At 40.0% G+C, this 18,252-nt stretch overlaps 1 protein-coding gene across 1 annotated transcript; it reads left to right on the top strand.

Moving 5' to 3' along the window:
- Positions 1–5: 5 nt before the first annotated feature.
- On the top strand, positions 6–17,468 carry LOC117728583 (erythroferrone-like; the record flags this gene model as incomplete). The annotated part of the gene is made up of 8 exons (XM_034529270.1): positions 6–38; positions 7,785–7,901; positions 8,668–8,782; positions 12,614–12,732; positions 12,835–12,946; positions 13,046–13,127; positions 16,245–16,323; positions 16,811–17,468. Coding segments are annotated over 8 exons (756 nt in total), but the record flags the coding sequence as incomplete, so codon positions are not given.
- Between the last annotated feature and the right edge of the window lie 784 nt (positions 17,469–18,252).

Raw genomic sequence — 18,252 nt, forward strand, 5'->3', positions numbered from 1 at the left:
TCCTAGAAGAGGACGAGGCTGTTAGCGCCGAGATTCTGGTGAGAAGCACAAGTCTACCTGTGAGAAGCATGTGCAGATGTCCACCTGGTCCCTACTGAGCATGTGCAGATGTCCACCTGGTCCCTACTGAGCATGTGCAGATGTCCACCTGGTCCCTACTGAGCATGTGCAGATGACCACCTGGTCCCTACTGAGCATGTGCAGATGTCCACCTGGTCCCTACTGAGCATGTGCAGATGTCCACCTGGTCCCTACTGAGCATGTGCAGATGACCACCTGGTCCCTACTGAGCATGTGCAGATGTCCACCTGGTCCCTACTGAGCATGTGCAGATGTTCAAACCTAACTAGTAGTTTAAACCTAACTAGTAGTTTAGTTGTTCAAACCTAACTAGTAGTTTAGTTGTCTAAACCTAACTAGTAGTTTAGTTGTCTAAACCTAACTAGTAGTTTAGTTGTCTAAACCTAAATAGTAGTTTAGTTGTCTAAACCTAACTAGTAGTTTAGTTGTCTAAACCTAACTAGTAGTTTAGTTGTTTAAACCTAACTAGTAGTTTACTTAACTAAACCTAACTGGGTAACTTGAATCCACCAGCAGTCAAACCTGAACCATCAATGGACAAAAGAGACAAACGCTTCTTGTTTCTCAGTGATTAAAAGTAAAGGACTAAAGATAATATGTTATACTACGTATTGTATACGAATAATGAAAATCAGCTTTGATGAATAATTTCTGATTAGAACGATCAATAACATAATAAGTCATCGTGATTTGTAGTCTTAATCTTCATTCGTAGTCTTAATCTTCATTCGTAGTCTTAATCTTCATTCGTAGTTCTTAATCATTATTTGTAGTCTTAATCTTCATTCGTAGATCTTAATCTTCATTCGTAGATCTTAATCTTCATTCGTAGTCTTAATCTTCATTTGTAGTCTTAATCTTCATTCGTAGTCTTAATCTTCATTTGTAGTCTTAATCTTCATTTGTAGTCTTAATCTTCATTCGTAGATCTTAATCTTCATTTGTAGTCTTAATCTTCATTCGTAGTCTTAATCTTCATTTGTAGTCTTAATCTTCATTCGTAGATCTTAATCTTCATTCGTAGTCTTAATCTTCATTTGTAGTCTTAATCTTCATTCGTAGTTTTCAATCTTCATTCGTAGTCTTAATCTTCTTTCGTAGTCTTAATCTTCATTTGTAGTCTTAATCTTCATTCGTAGTCTTAATCTTCATTTGTAGTCTTAATCTTCCTTCGTAGTCTTAATCTTCATTTGTAGTCTTAATCTTCATTCGTAGATCTTAATCTTCATTCGTAGATCTTAATCTTCATTCGTAGTCTTAATCTTCATTCGTAGATCTTAATCTTCATTTGTAGTCTTAATCTTCATTTGTAGTCTTAATCTTCATTTGTAGTCTTAATCTTCATTCGTAGATCTTAATCTTCCTTCGTAGTCTTAATCTTCATTCGTAGTCTTAATCTTCCTTCGTAGTCTTAATCTTCATTCGTAGTCTTAATCTTCATTTATAGTCTTAATCTTCATTTTTAGTCTTAATCTTCCTTCGTAGATCTTAATCTTCATTTGTAGTCTTAATCTTCATTCGTAGTCTTAATCTTCATTTGTAGTCTTAATCTTCATTCGTAGATCTTAATCTTCCTTCGTAGTCTTAATCTTCATTCATAGTCTTAATCTTCCTTCGTAGTCTTAATCTTCATTTATAGTCTTAATCTTCATTTTTAGTCTTAATCTTCCTTCGTAGATCTTAATCTTCATTTGTAGTCTTAATCTTCATTTGTAGTCTTAATCTTCATTCGTAGATCTTAATCTTCCTTCGTAGTCTTAATCTTCATTCATAGTCTTAATCTTCCTTCGTAGTCTTAATCTTCATTTATAGTCTTAATCTTCATTTTTAGTCTTAATCTTCCTTCGTAGATCTTAATCTTCATTTGTAGTCTTAATCTTCATTTGTAGTCTTAATCTTCATTCGTAGATCTTAATCTTCCTTCGTAGTCTTAATCTTCATTCGTAGTCTTAATCTTCCTTCGTAGTCTTAATCTTCATTTGTAGTCTTAATCTTCATTTGTAGTCTTAATCTTCATTCGTAGATCTTAATCTTCATTCGTAGTCTTAATCTTCATTCGTAGTCTTAATCTTCATTTATAGTCTTAATCTTCATTTTTAGTCTTAATCTTCCTTCGTAGATCTTAATCTTCATTTGTAGTCTTAATCTTCATTCGTAGTCTTAATCTTCATTTGTAGTCTTAATCTTCATTTGTAGTCTTAATCTTCATTCGTAGATCTTAATCTTCCTTCGTAGTCTTAATCTTCATTCGTAGTCTTAATCTTCCTTCGTAGTCTTAATCTTCATTCGTAGTCTTAATCTTCATTCGTAGTCTTAATCTTCATTTGTAGTCTTAATCTTCATTCGTAGTCTTAATCTTCATTTGTAGTCTTAATCTTCATTTGTAGTCTTAATCTTCATTCGTAGATCTTAATCTTCATTCGTAGTCTTAATCTTCATTTGTAGTCTTAATCTTCATTCGTAGTTTTCAATCTTCATTCGTAGTCTTAATCTTCTTTCGTAGTCTTAATCTTCATTTGTAGTCTTAATCTTCATTCGTAGTCTTAATCTTCATTTGTAGTCTTAATCTTCCTTCGTAGTCTTAATCTTCATTTGTAGTCTTAATCTTCATTCGTAGTCTTAATCTTCATTCGTAGTCTTAATCTTCATTTGTAGTCTTAATCTTCATTCGTAGATCTTAATCTTCATTCGTAGTCTTAATCTTCATTCGTAGATCTTAATCTTCATTTGTAGTCTTAATCGTCATTTGTAGTCTTAATCTTCATTTGTAGTCTTAATCTTCATTCGTAGATCTTAATCTTCCTTCGTAGTCTTAATCTTCATTCGTAGTCTTAATCTTCCTTCGTAGTCTTAATCTTCATTCGTAGTCTTAATCTTCATTTATAGTCTTAATCTTCATTTTTAGTCTTAATCTTCCTTCGTAGATCTTAATCTTCATTTGTAGTCTTAATCTTCATTTGTAGTCTTAATCTTCATTCGTAGATCTTAATCTTCCTTCGTAGTCTTAATCTTCATTCATAGTCTTAATCTTCCTTCGTAGTCTTAATCTTCATTCGTAGTCTTAATCTTCATTCGTAGTCTTAATCTTCATTTATAGTCTTAATCTTCATTTTTAGTCTTAATCTTCCTTCGTAGATCTTAATCTTCATTTGTAGTCTTAATCTTCATTTGTAGTCTTAATCTTCATTTGTAGTCTTAATCTTCCTTCGTAGTCTTAATCTTCATTTGTAGTCTTAATCTTCATTCGTAGTCTTAATCTTCATTTGTAGTCTTAATCTTCATTCGTAGATCTTAATCTTCATTCGTAGATCTTAATCTTCATTCGTAGTCTTAATCTTCATTCGTAGTCTTAATCTTCATTTGTAGTCTTAATCTTCCTTCGTAGTCTTAATCTTCATTCGTAGTCTTAATCTTCATTTGTAGTCTTAATCTTCATTTGTAGTCTTAATCTTCATTCGTAGATCTTAATCTTCATTCGTAGATCTTAATCTTCATTCGTAGTCTTAATCTTCCTTCGTAGTCTTAATCTTCATTCGTAGTCTTAATCTTCATTTGTAGTCTTAATCTTCATTCGTAGATCTTAATCTTCATTCGTAGTCTTAATCTTCATTCGTAGTCTTAATCTTCATTTGTAGTCTTAATCTTCATTTTTAGTCTTAATCTTCCTTCGTAGATCTTAATCTTCATTTGTAGTCTTAATCTTCATTCGTAGTCTTAATCTTCATTTCGTAGTCTTAATCTTCATTGTAGTCTTAATCTTCATTCGTAGATCTTAATCTTCATTTGTAGTCTTAATCTTCATTCGTAGTCTTAATCTTCCTTCGTAGTCTTAATCTTCATTTCGTAGTCTTAATCTTCATTCGTAGTCTTAATCTTCATTTCGTAGTCTTAATCTTCATTTGTAGTCTTAATCTTCATTCGTAGATCTTCAATCTTCATTTGTAGTCTTAATCTTCATTTGTAGTCTTAATCTTCATTCGTAGTCTTAATCTTCATTCGTAGTCTTAATCTTCATTCGTAGTCTTAATCTTCATTCGTAGTCTTAATCTTCATTTGTAGTCTTAATCTTCATTCGTAGATCTTAATCTTCATTCGTAGTCTTAATCTTCATTTGTAGTCTTAATCTTCATTTCGTAGTCTTAATCTTCATTCGTAGTCTTAATCTTCATTTGTAGTCTTAATCTTCATTCGTAGATCTTAATCTTCATTTGTAGTCTTAATCTTCATTCGTAGTCTTAATCTTCATTCGTAGTCTTAATCTTCATTCGTAGTCTTAATCTTCATTCGTAGTCTTAATCTTCATTTGTAGTCTTAATCTTCATTCGTAGTCTTAATCTTCATTCGTAGTCTTAATCTTCATTTGTAGTCTTAATCTTCATTCGTAGATCTTAATCTTCATTTGTAGTCTTAATCTTCATTCGTAGTCTTAATCTTCATTTGTAGTCTTAATCTTCATTCGTAGTCTTAATCTTCATTTGTAGTCTTAATCTTCATTCGTAGTCTTAATCTTCATTCGTAGATCTTAATCTTCATTCGTAGTCTTAATCTTCATTCGTAGTCTTAATCTTCATTTAGTAGTCTTAATCTTCATTTGTAGTCTTAATCTTCCTTCGTAGTCTTAATCTTCATTTGTAGTCTTAATCTTCATTCGTAGTCTTAATCTTCATTCGTAGTCTTAATCTTCATTTGTAGTCTTAATCTTCATTTGTAGTCTTAATCTTCATTCGTAGATCTTAATCTTCATTCGTAGTCTTAATCTTCATTCGTAGTCTTAATCTTCATTCGTAGTCTTAATCTTCATTCGTAGTCTTAATCTTCATTCGTAGTCTTAATCTTCATTTGTAGTCTTAATCTTCATTCGTAGTCTTAATCTTCATTTGTAGTCTTAATCTTCATTCGTAGTCTTAATCTTCATTTGTAGTCTTAATCTTCATTCGTAGATCTTAATCTTCATTCGTAGTCTTAATCTTCATTCGTAGTCTTAATCTTCATTTATAGTCTTAATCTTCATTTTTAGTCTTAATCTTCCTTCGTAGATCTTAATCTTCATTTGTAGTCTTAATCTTCATTCGTAGTCTTAATCTTCATTTGTAGTCTTAATCTTCATTCGTAGTCTTAATCTTCATTCGTAGATCTTAATCTTCATTCGTAGTCTTAATCTTCATTCGTAGTCTTAATCTTCCTTCGTAGTCTTAATCTTCATTCGTAGTCTTAATCTTCATTCGTAGTCTTAATCTTCATTTATAGTCTTAATCTTCATTTTTAGTCTTAATCTTCATTCGTAGATCTCAATCTTCATTCGTAGTCTTAATCTTCATTTGTAGTCTTAATCTTCATTCGTAGTCTTAATCTTCATTCGTAGATCTTAATCTTCCTTCGTAGTCTTAATCTTCATTCGTAGTCTTAATCTTCATTTGTAGTCTTAATCTTCATTCGTAGATCTTAATCTTCATTCGTAGTCTTAATCTTCATTTGTAGTCTTAATCTTCATTTGTAGTCTTAATCTTCATTCGTAGTTTTAATCTTCATTTGTAGTCTTAATCTTCATTCGTAGATCTTAATCTTCATTTGTAGTCTTAATCTTCCTTCGTAGTCTTAATCTTCATTTGTAGTCTTAATCTTCATTTGTAGTCTTAATCTTCCTTCGTAGTCTTAATCTTCATTTGTAGTCTTAATCTTCATTCGTAGTCTTAATCTTCATTCGTAGTCTTAATCTTCATTTGTAGTCTTAATCTTCATTCGTAGATCTTAATCTTCATTTGTAGTCTTAATCTTCCTTCGTAGTCTTAATCTTCATTTGTAGTCTTAATCTTCATTCGTAGATCTTAATCTTCATTCGTAGTCTTAATCTTCCTTCGTAGTCTTAATCTTCATTCGTAGTCTAAATCTTCATTCGTAGATCGTAATCTTCCTTCGTAGATCTTAATCTTCCTTCATAGATCTTAATCTTCCTTCGTAGTCTTATTCTTCATTTGTAGTCTTAATCTTCCTTCGTAGATCTTAATCTTCTTTCGTAGATCTTAATCTTCCTTCGTAGTCTTATTCTTCATTTGTAGTCTTAATCTTCCTTCGTAGATCTTAATCTTCCTTCGTAGATCTTAATCTTCATTCGTAGTCTTAATCTTCCTTCGTAGTCTTAATCTTCATTCGTAGTCTTAATCTTCATTCGTAGTCTTAATCTTCATTTGTAGTCTTAATCTTCATTCGTAGTCTTAATCTTCATTCGTAGATCTTAATCTTCCTTCGTAGTCTTATTCTTCATTTGTAGTCTTAATCTTCCTTCGTAGATCTTAATCTTCCTTCGTAGTCTTAATCTTCATTTGTAGTCTTAATCTTCCTTCGTAGATCTTAATCTTCATTCGTAGATCTTAATCTTCCTTCGTAGATCTTAATCTTCATTCGTAGATCTTAATCTTCCTTCGTAGATCTTAATCTTCATTTGTAGTCTTAATCTTCATTTGTAGTCTTAATCTTCATTTGTAGTCTTAATCTTCATTCGTAGTCTTAATCTTCATTCGTAGTCTTAATCTTCATTTGTAGTCTTAATCTTCCTTCGTAGTCTTAATCTTCATTCGTAGTCTTAATCTTCATTTGTAGTCTTAATCTTCATTTGTAGTCTTAATCTTCCTTCGTAGTCTTAATCTTCATTCGTAGGCTTAATCTTCATTTGTAGTCTTAATCTTCATTTGTAGTCTTAATCTTCATTTGTAGTCTTAATCTTCCTTCGTAGTCTTAATCTTCATTCGTAGTCTTAATCTTCATTTGTAGTCTTAATCTTCATTTGTAGTCTTAATCTTCATTTGTAGTCTTAATCTTCCTTCGTAGTCTTAATCTTCATTCGTAGTCTTAATCTTCATTCGTAGATCTTAATCTTCCTTCGTAGATCTTAATCTTCCTTCGTAGATCTTAATCTTCATTCGTAGTCTTAATCTTCATTCGTAGATCTTAATCTTCCTTCGTAGATCTTAATCTTCCTTCGTAGTCTTAATCTTCATTCGTAGTCTTAATCTTCATTTGTAGTCTTAATCTTCATTTGTAGTCTTAATCTTCCTTCGTAGTCTTAATCTTCATTCGTAGTCTTAATCTTCATTTGTAGTCTTAATCTTCATTTGTAGTCTTAATCTTCCTTCGTAGATCTTAATCTTCATTCGTAGATCTTAATCTTCCTTCGTAGATCTTAATCTTCATTTATAGTCTTAATCTTCATTTGTAGTCTTAATCTTCATTTGTAGTCTTAATCTTCCTTCGTAGATCTTAATCTTCCTTCGTAGATCTTAATCTTCATTCGTAGATCTTAATCTTCCTTCGTAGATCTTAATCTTCCTTCGTAGATCTTAATCTTCCTTCGTAGATCTTAATCTTCCTTCGTAGATCTTAATCTTCATTCGTAGTCTTAATCTTCATTCGTAGTCTTAATCTTCATTTGTAGTCTTAATCTTCATTTGTAGTCTTAATCTTCCTTCGTAGTCTTAATCTTCATTCGTAGTCTTAATCTTCATTTGTAGTCTTAATCTTCCTTCGTAGATCTTAATCTTCCTTCGTAGATCTTAATCTTCATTCGTAGATCTTAATCTTCATTCGTAGATCTTAATCTTCCTTCGTAGATCTTAATCTTCATTCGTAGATCTTAATCTTCATTCGTAGATCTTAATCTTCCTTCGTAGTCGAACTGAACTGAAGCTTATGAACCTCGTGTCCTCCAGGAACCGCTGTCCTCCAATCTGTCCAGAGTGTCTCCGCTCAGCTCCTGGCTCATCTTCAGAAGGAACTCCAACAAGGGGGACAACCGGAGAACCAAAGGGCCCAGGAAACCCTCCAAGGTCGGAGAACAAACATACAGCAGGTCACTCTGCTCCGACCCACCCAGTCCTGTTAGAAGCAGGTTTAAATGTGCACCACCACATGCGTCACACGGGTGAATCTACCATATAGATCACAGTGCAGCATGTTTTCTGGTAGTTCAATAAACAAATAGCCCCTATGAATAACCACGTGGTGGGGCTTTACATTGTAAACCTGATTACATTCATCATTCTCCTGTTCACCGGCCAGGACAAAATTATTTTTTGGAGACAATCTGTACACATAGGACATCCCTGACCTTTGACCTCACATCGGATCAGGAAAAACTCCCCAAAAATAACCTTTGACAGGGAAAAAAGTGAAGAAACCTTCAGGAGAGCAACAGAGGAGGATCCCTCTCCCCGGATGGACAGATGAATAGATGTCATGTGACCAGATGAACAATAGATGTCATGTGACCAGATGAACAATAGATGTCATGTGACCAGATGAACACTAGATGTCATGTGACCAGATGAACACTAGATGTCATGTGACCAGATGAACACTAGATGTCATGTGACCAGATGAACAATAGATGTCAATGCTTGGTACACTATTGAGGAATTTACCAAATTCACGAATGTAATAATTAATTAATTATGATTTTGGGGGGGACAAACAAAATTGAACTGAATGTATCTCCAGATGTGATTTCATCCAGATATGAGTCAACTGAAAGACAATCAATTATCATAATGATTATTGAGCTCTAATTCTTCTGTATTCCACGTGTCTCTACAGCATGGCCTTCCAGGACCTCCAGGACCTCCAGGACCCCAGGGGCCTCCGGGACCCCCTGCCACCCTCCTGCCTCAGCAGCAGGAACTCCTCCAGGAGCTGCAGCTCAAACTGAGAGGTGAGAGCTTCACACTCGACATCCCCTGTCAATCACTGTGTAGCCCCGCCCTAAACCATACCCTGCTTTATGTTCTGTTTGACTCTAAATTACCATCATTATTAATAATATAATATAAATTTGTAATAATTTACATAGACTTCTATACAACCAGAGTCGCCCCCTGGTGGTCAGGAGAGAGAATGCAGCTTTAACACATGAAGCATAGACTTATATACAACCAGAGGAGTCGCCCCCTGGTGGTCAGGAGAGAAAATGCAGCTTTAACACATGAAGCATGGACTTCTATACAACCAGAGGAGTCACCCCCTGGTGGTCAGGAGAGAGAATGCAGCTTTAACACATGAAGCATAGACTTCTATACAACCAGAGGAGTCGCCCCCTGGTGGTCAGGAGAGAGAATGCAGCTTTAACACATGAAGCATAGACTTCTATACAACCAGAGGAGTCGCCCCCTGGTGGTCAGGAGAGAGAATGCAGCTTTAACACATGAAGCATAGACTTCTATACAACCAGAGGAGTTGCCCATCCTCTGTAGGGGGGCCAGGCTCAGTCTTAGAGATATGGTAAGGAGCTCGGACATCAGGAGGGAACCTGGAGTTGAGGTTCTACTCCTTCGTGTTGAAAGGAGTCAGCTCCCATTAGAGGTTTTCCAGGCTTGTCTATCTGCGAGGAGAGCCCGGGGAAGACCCGGGACACTGGGAACTCCTCGGGGTCCCCCAGAATGAGCTGGGAAGTGTTGCGAGTGAGAGGGAAGTCTGGGTCGGCCTGCTGGGTCAGCTGAGGAAAATGAATGAATGGCTGGATGATCCATTTGATGTCCTGTTGGTTTTTTTATGGACTGAAAGGTCTCAGAGCAACAGACTTCTGTCTTGTGAGCAGGCTAGCAGTTTAGTCTTTGTGCTAAGCTAGGCTGACATGTCTTGGACCTGTGTCTTTAAGGAGAAGTCACGTTTGTGTTCAGTATGTTTAGTTACTACAGTTTTCTGTATGTAGGTTATATAAACACAAAACGTGTGTGTGTGTGTGTCTGTGTGTGTCTGTGTGTGTGTGTGTCTGTGTGTGCGTGTGTCTGTGTGTGTGTGTCTGTGTGTGTGTGTGTGTCTGTGTGTGTGTGTGTGTGTGTGTCTGTGTGTGTGTGTGTGTGTGTCTGTGTGTGTGTGTGTCTGTGTGTGTGTGTGTGTGTGTCTGTGTGTGTGTGTGTGTGTGTGTGTTGTGTGTGTGTGTGTGTGTGTGTCTGTGCGGAGGCAGCCTGTCTGAGTCCTTAATAGGGGTAATTTTGTGGACGTGACTTGGCTCAGCAAAAGGATTCCTAACATTCCTGCTGACTGATGATATGTCTTTGTTACTTTGTCTGTGTGCATGTGCGTGTGTGTGTGTGTGTGTGTGTGTGTGTGTGTGTGTGTGTGTGTGTGTGTATTCATAGTTTACAGTTTGTTTACTTTTTTATTTGATAACACTTTATTTCATTATATTTAAGAAAGAAAAAGACAAATTGCTAAACTAATTATAATGTGACATGAATCATGTATACATGATGAAAACGAGTTGGTGAAAAGAATCCTTCATCACATCATCTTCATCATCATCGTCATCAGAGAAGCTTGGGACACATTTGAGTCACTCAGGTTGAAGGTGACATTGATCTATCAGACGACTAACGAGGACTGAAACTACTAGTTAGGTTTAAACTACTAGTTAGGTTTGAACAACTAAACTACTAGTTAGGTTTGAACAACTAAACTACTAGTTAGGTTAAGACAACTAAACTACTAGTTAGGTTTAGACAACTAAACTACTAGTTAGGTTTAGACAACTAAACTACTAGTTAGGTTTGAACAACTAAACTACTAGTTAGGTTCAAACAACTAAACTACTAGTTAGGATTGAACAACTAGACTACTAGTTAGGTTTAAACAACTAAACTACTAGTTAGGTTTAAACTACTAGTTAGGTTTGAACAACTAAACTACTAGTTAGGTTTAAACTACTAGTTAGGTTTGAACAACTAAACTACTAGTTAGGTTTGAACAACTAAACTACTAGTTAGGTTTAAACAACTAAACTAATAGTTAGGTTTGAACAACTAAACTACTAGTTAGATTTAAACAACTAAACTAATCATGTTTAAAAAACTAATCTACTCAGTTAGGTTTAAACAACTAAACTACTCAGTTAGGTTTAAACAACTAAACTAATCAGTTAAGTTTAGACAAACTAAACTACTAGTTAGGTTTAGACAACTAAACTACTAGTTAGGTTTAGACAACTAAACTACTAGTTAGGTTTAGACAACTAAACTAATCAGTATAAGTTTAGACAAACTAAACTACTAGTTAGGTTTAAACAACTAAACTAATCAGTTAAGTTTAGACAAACTAAACTACTAGTTAGGTTTAGACAACTAAACTAATCAGTATAAGTTTAGACAAACTAAACTACTAGTTAGGTTTAAACAACTAAACTAATCAGTTAAGTTTAGACAAACTAAACTACTAGTTAGGTTTAGACAACTAAACTAATCAGTATAAGTTTAGACAAACTAAACTACTAGTTAGGTTTAGACAACTAAACTAATCAGTTAAGTTTAGACAAACTAAACTACTAGTTAGGTTTAGAGCCACCCCCAGCTCCTCACAAGACTCTGATGGGACCAAATAAGTCATATACATGGAATGTGTTATAAATACTTAATGTTACTACTCCCATTATATACATCATTACATATACATTGAATGTGTTATAACTTCATGCTATTAATCTCATTATATGAATAATGATGTCATAGATTAAATGTGTTATAACCTCTTCATCATGTTACTACTCTCATTATATGAATAATGATGTCATAGATTAAATGTGTTATAACCTCTTCATCATGTTACTACTCTCATTATATGAATCCTTATGTCATATACATTGAATGTGTTATAACCTCTTCATCATGTTACTACTCTCATTATATGAATCCTTATGTCATATACATTAAATGTGTTATAACCTCTTCATCATGTTACTACTCTCATTATATGAATCCTTATGAATGTGTTATAACTATGTTATATTGTTCTGGTCACATGACATCCTGATAGAGGATCCTACTCTGTTGCTCCTTAAAGGGAGTTGTTCCTGTTCTGAAGAGAGGGTCAAAGGTCAGGGATGTCGTATGACTGACAAGATGGATGTATGATCTTATACACAGTCTCCATTTTTGTTGACATCATCACCAGTCTCTCTCCTCCACCCTCCTGACAGGAGCAGTGTGTTGTTGTTTACATGTGACATCATCACCAGTCTGTCTCCTCCACCCTCCTGACAGGAGCAGTGTGTTGTTGTTTACATGTGACATCATCACCAGTCTGTCTCCTCCACCCTCCTGACAGGAGCAGTGTGTTGTTGTTTACATGTGACATCATCACCAGTCTGTCTCCTCCACCCTCCTGACAGGAGCAGTGTGTTGTTGTTTACATGTGACATCATCACCAGTCTCTCTCCTCCACCCTCCTGACAGGAGCAGTGTGTTGTTGTTTACATGTGACATCATCACCAGTCTGTCTCCTTCACCCTCCTGACAGGAGCAGTGTGTTGTTGTTTACATGTGACATCATCACCAGTCTCTCTCCTCCACCCTCCTGACAGGAGCAGTGTGTTGTTGTTTACATGTGACATCATCACCAGTCTGTCTCCTCCACCCTCCTGACAGGAGCAGTGTGTTGTTGTTTACATGTGACATCATCACCAGTCTGTCTCCTCCACCCTCCTGACAGGAGCAGTGTGTTGTTGTTTACATGTGACATCATCACCAGTCTCTCTCCTCCACCCTCCTGACAGGAGCAGTGTGTTTTCAGTGTGATGGTCCTCCTCGTGTCTCCGCCTCCTTCCTCAGTCGCCTCCTGCAGGTCGTCATCATCCCCCGTCGTAGCCTGCTGGAGCTGCAGCCATTCAGCCAGGTGAGATACACACACACACACACACACACACACACACACACCTGTGTGTGTGTGTGTATCTGGAGGATGTGGATCCTTGTGTTTGACCTTTGACCCCTGCAGCCCTCAGACTCAGAGCAGAGCCTCCAGAGGGGGCGGAGCTTCAACAGCAGCAGCGGTCGGTTCACAGCCGCCGTCTCCGGGTTTTACCAGCTGACCGCCAGCCTGCTGATAGGTGAGAGCTGCTGGTCACATGACTCAGCCGACCAATAACAGCCGACCCACACTCGGGACGGACGTGTGCGTTAATTCAACTTCTCGCTTTGTGTGTCAGAGACAGGAGACCGAGTCCAGCTGAGACTCAGAGACAGCGTGAGGGCTGCGATCTGCATCGAGTCCCTCTGCCAGAGCCACCTGTGAGCACCTCCACCGCATGGTGGTCTTCTTCTTCTTCTGTGACTCCTGGTCCGGTCTCAGGTCCGGTCTGTGACTCCTGGTCCGGTCTCAGTTCCAGTCTGAAGTTTTTGACTTCTTTGTTTGTTCCGACTCGTCCGTTAAACTTGCGAGTCGTACGTTAAGCTTCACAGATCAATATATCCATAAACACCGGCCTCCTATAAGGGTGTGACTGAAGTGTGTCCTCGTGTCTCGTCTCCTCGTGTCTCGTGTCCTCGTGTCTCGTCTCCTCGTGTCTCGTCTCCTCGTGTCTCGTGTCCTCGTGTCTCGTGTCCTCGTGTCTCGTGTCCTCGTGTCTCGTGTCCTCGTGTCTCGTGTCCTCGTGTCTCGTCTCCTCGTGTCTCGTGTCCTCGTGTCTCGTGTCTCGTGTCCTCGTGTCTCGTCTCCTCGTGTCTCGTGTCTCGTGTCCTTGTGTCCACGTGTCCTTGTGTCCTCGTGGTCTCGTGTCCTCGTGTCTCGTCTCCTCGTGTCTTGTGTCCTCATGTCTCGTGTCCTCGTGTCTCGTGTCCTCGTGTCTCGTGTCTCGTGTCCTTGTGTCCACGTGTCCTCGTGTCTCGTGTCCTTGTGTCCACGTGTCCTCGTGTCTCGTGGTCTCGTGTCCTCGTGTCCTCGTGTCTCGTGTCCTCGTGTCCTCGTGGTCTCGTGTCCTCGTGTCTCGTATCCTCGTGTCCTCATGTCTTGTGTCCTTGTGTCCTCGTGTCCTCGTGGTCTCGTGTCTCGTGTCCTCGTGGGCTCGTGTCTCGTGTCCTCGTGTCTCGTGTCTCGTGTCCTCGTGTCTCGTGTCCTCGTGGTCTCGTGTCCTCGTGGTCTCGTGTCCTCGTGTCTCATGTCTCGTGTCCTCATGTCTCGTGTCCTTGTGTCCACGTGTCCTTGTGTCCTCGTGGTCTCGTGTCCTCGTGTCTCGTGTCCTCGTGTCTCGTGTCCTTGTGTCCTCGTGGTCTTGTGTCTCGTGTCCTCGTGTCCTTGTGTCCTTGTGTCTCGTGTCCTCGTGTCTTGTGGTCTCATGTCTTGTGGTCTCGTGTCCTCGTGTCCTTGTGTCCTCGTGGTCTCGTGTCCTCATGTCTCGTGTCCTTGTGTCCACGTGTCCTTGTGTCCTCGTGGTCTCGTGTCCTCGTGTCTCGTGTCCTCGTGTCTCGTGTCCTCGTGTCTCGTGTCTCATGTCCTCATGTCCTTGTGTCCTCGTGGTCTCGTGTCCTCGTGGTCTTGTGTCCTCGTGTCTCATGTCTCATGTCCTCATGTCCTCATGTCTCGTGTCCTCGTGTCCACGTGTCCTTGTGTCCTCGTGGTCTCGTGTCCTCGTGTCTCGTGTCCTCGTGTCCTTGTGTCCTCGTGGTCTCGTGTCTCGTGTCCTTGTGTCCTTGTGTCCTCGTGTCTCGTGTCCTCGTGTCTTGTGGTCTCATGTCTTGTGGTCTCGTGTCCTCGTGTCCTTGTGTCCTCGTGGTCTCGTGTCCTCGTGTCTCGTGTCCTCGTGGTCTCGTGTCCTCGTGTCCTCGTGTCTTGTGTCCTCATGTCCTCATGTCTCGTGTCTTGTGTCTTGTGTCTTGTGTCCTCGTGTCTTGTGTCTCGTGTCCTCGTGTCTCGTGTCCTCGTGTCTCGTGTCCTCGTGTCTCGTGTCCTCGTGGTCTCGTGTCCTCGTGTCCTCGTGTCTCGTGTCCTCATGTCCTCATGTCTCGTGTCTCGTGTCTTGTGTCCTCGTGTCTTGTGTCTTGTGTCTTGTGTCCTCGTGTCCTCGTGCCTCGTGTCTCGTATCCTCGTGTCTCGTGTCCTTGTGTCCTTGTGTCCACGTGTCCTCGTGTCTCGTGTCCTCGTGTCTTGTGTCCTCGTGTCCACGTGTCCTTGTGTCTCGTGTCCTCGTCTCTTGTGTCCTCGTGTCCTCGTGTCTTGTGTCCTCGTGTCCTTGTGTCCACGTGTCCTCGTGTCTCGTGTCCTCGTGTCCTTGTGTCTCGTGTCCTCGTGTCCTTGTGTCCACGTGTCCTCGTGGTCTCGTGTCTCGTGTCCTTGTGTCCTCATGTCTCGTGTCCTTGTGTCCACGTGTCCTTGTGTCCTCGTGTCTCGTGTCCTCGTGTCCTCATGTCTCGTGTCCTTGTGTCCACGTGTCCTCGTGGTCTCGTGTCCTCGTGTCCTCGTGGTCTCGTGTCCTCGTGTCCTCATGTCTCGTGTCTCATGTCTCATGTCTTGTGTCCTTGTGTCCACGTGTCCTCGTGTCCTCATGTCTCGTGTCTCATGTCTCGTGTCTCATGTCTTGTGTCTTGTGTCTTGTGTCTCGTGTCCTCGTGTCCTCGTGTCCTTGTGTCCACGTGTCCTCGTGTCTCGTGTCCTCGTGTCCTTGTGTCTCGTGTCCTCGTGTCCTCGTGTCCACGTGTCCTCGTGGTCTCGTGTCTCGTGTCCTTGTGTCCTCATGTCTCGTGTCCTTGTGTCCACGTGTCCTTGTGTCCTCGTGTCTCGTGTCTCGTGTCTCGTGTCCTCGTGTCCTCATGTCTCGTGTCCTTGTGTCCACGTGTCCTCGTGGTCTCGTGTCCTCGTGTCCTCATGTCTCGTGTCTCATGTCTCATGTCTCGTGTCCTTGTGTCCACGTGTCCTCGTGGTCTCGTGTCCTTGTGTCCTCATGTCTCGTGTCTCATGTCTCGTGTCTCATGTCTTGTGTCTTGTGTCTCGTGTCCTCGTGTCCTTGTGTCCACGTGTCCTCGTGTCTCGTGTCCTCGTGTCCTTGTGTCTCGTGTCCTCGTGTCCTTGTGTCCACGTGTCCTCGTGGTCTCGTGTCTCGTGTCCTTGTGTCCTCATGTCTCGTGTCCTTGTGTCCACGTGTCCTTGTGTCCTCGTGTCTCGTGTCTCGTGTCCTCGTGTCCTCATGTCTCGTGTCCTTGTGTCCACGTGTCCTCGTGGTCTCGTGTCCTTGTGTCCTCATGTCTCGTGTCTCATGTCTCATGTCTCGTGTCCTTGTGTCCACGTGTCCTCGTGGTCTCGTGTCCTCGTGTCCTCATGTCTCGTGTCTCATGTCTCGTGTCTCATGTCTTGTGTCTTGTGTCTTGTGTCTCGTGTCCTCGTGTCCTTGTGTCCTCGTGTCCTTGTGTCCTCAGCTCTGTGGAGTCGGTGATGGGCGTCGCAGCAGCCGGAGGAACTTTCAGCATCTTACTGACGGGAACTCTTTACCTTCAGGTACGACAACCGAAATACTGTCTGGTGATGATGTCATTGCTCTCTGGTGATGATGTCATTGCTCTCTGGTGATGATGTCATTGCTGTCTGGGGATGATGTCATTGCTGTCTGGGGATGATGTCATTGCTGTCTGGGGATGACATCTGTATACGTGTGTGTACGTATATACAGTATATATGTGTGTGTGTGTGTGTATATGTTTATATGTGTGTATATGTGTGTGTTTATATTTCGAAATGTGTGTATATATGCCTGTGTGTGTCTGTGTGTGTATTTATGTGTGTATATATGTACATGTGTGTGTATATATGTCTATATATGTGTGTGTATATATGTGTATATGTGTGTGTTTATGTCTATATGTGTGTCTGTGTCTATGTGTCTATATGTGTGTTTGTGTGTCTATATGTGTGTATATGTATGTGTGTCTAAATGTGTATATATGTGTCTATATGTGTGTTGATGTTGAAATGTGTGTGTGTGCAGGATGGAGAGTACGTGTCCGTGTTCCTGGATAACTCCAGCGGTTCCTCCGTCAGTGTTCTGCAGAACTCTCTGTTCTCTGGGATTCTGTTTGGAGTCTGAACTCTTCATCAGCTGATGGTCTCCTCGTCATCCTCACATCTTCATCAGCCGATGGTCTCCTCGTCATCCTCACATCTTCATCAGCCGATGGTCTCCTCGTCATCCTCACATCTTCATCAGCCGATGGTCTCCTCGTCATCCTCACATCTTCATCAGCCGATGGTCTCCTCGTCATCCGCACATCTTCATCAGTCGATGGTCTCCTCGTCATCCTCACATCTTCTTCAGCCGATGGTCTCCTCGTCATCCCACGTTTCCCTCATGTGACCTCAGGTCAAAGGTCACATGATCCCCTGAGAACCGGTTGCCTTTGATGCCGTGGTGTTTGCTGCAGCGCCACCTGGTGGATAGTTAGGAACTGATGACTGGATGCTTTACTTTATTATTTTACATTTTATTCTTTCTATTGAAGTTTGCTAAACCGATAAAGAATAAACAGGATTCCTTCTCTGAGCATCAGATTTAATGATTGTATCACTTTCATGTTAATATTTATTCTCTGGCCGTCATAAACAAGTTGTGAATATTTCAAATAATAAATTTGTCTGTCAGAACTTCACATGAACCCTGGTGGTCAGTTGAGAGAATGCAGGCTGAAGACAGTATGCGTCTGCTTCACGTGAAGAGAGTTCACGACTGAAAGAAGTCAAACAAAAAGGACAACTTAGTCAGAAGGCTTGAAGTGGCTAACACAAATCCAAGATGGCCGATCATTTTCTCCTCCTAGACGAGCTTGAACCTTTTACATCTCTGATGACGACCGGCCACCTGGTACTTTGTCCTTCATCAATACATGTGTCAGAAAAGGTCTTTTGTCCTTCATCAATACATGTCAGAAAAGGTCTTTTGTCCTTCATCAATACATGTGTCAGAAAAGGTCCTTTGTCCTTCATCAATACATGTGTCAGAAAAGGTCCTTTGTCCTTCATCAACACATGTGTCAGAAAAGGTCTTTTGTCCTTCATCAACACAAGTCAGAAAAGGTCTTTTGTCCTTCATCAATACATGTGTCAGAAAAGGTCTTTTGTCCTTCATCAATACATGTCAGAAAAGGTCTTTTGTCCTTCATCAATACATGTGTCAGAAAAGGTCTTTTGTCCTTTATCAATACATGTGTCAGAAAAGGTATTTTGTCCTTCATCAATACATGTGTCAGAAAAGGTCTTTTGTCCTTCATCAATACATGTCAGAAAAGGTCATTTGTCCTTCATCAATACATGTGTCAAAAAAGGTCTTTTGTCCTTCATCAATACATGTGTCAGAAAAGGTTTTTTGTCCTTCATCAATACATGTCAGAAAAGGTCTTTTGTCCTTCATCAATACATGTCAGAAAAGGTCTTTTG

The sequence above is a fragment of the Cyclopterus lumpus genome, unplaced genomic scaffold, assembly GCF_009769545.1.
Source record: "Cyclopterus lumpus isolate fCycLum1 unplaced genomic scaffold, fCycLum1.pri scaffold_82_arrow_ctg1, whole genome shotgun sequence".
Lineage (NCBI taxonomy): Eukaryota > Metazoa > Chordata > Actinopteri > Perciformes > Cyclopteridae > Cyclopterus > Cyclopterus lumpus.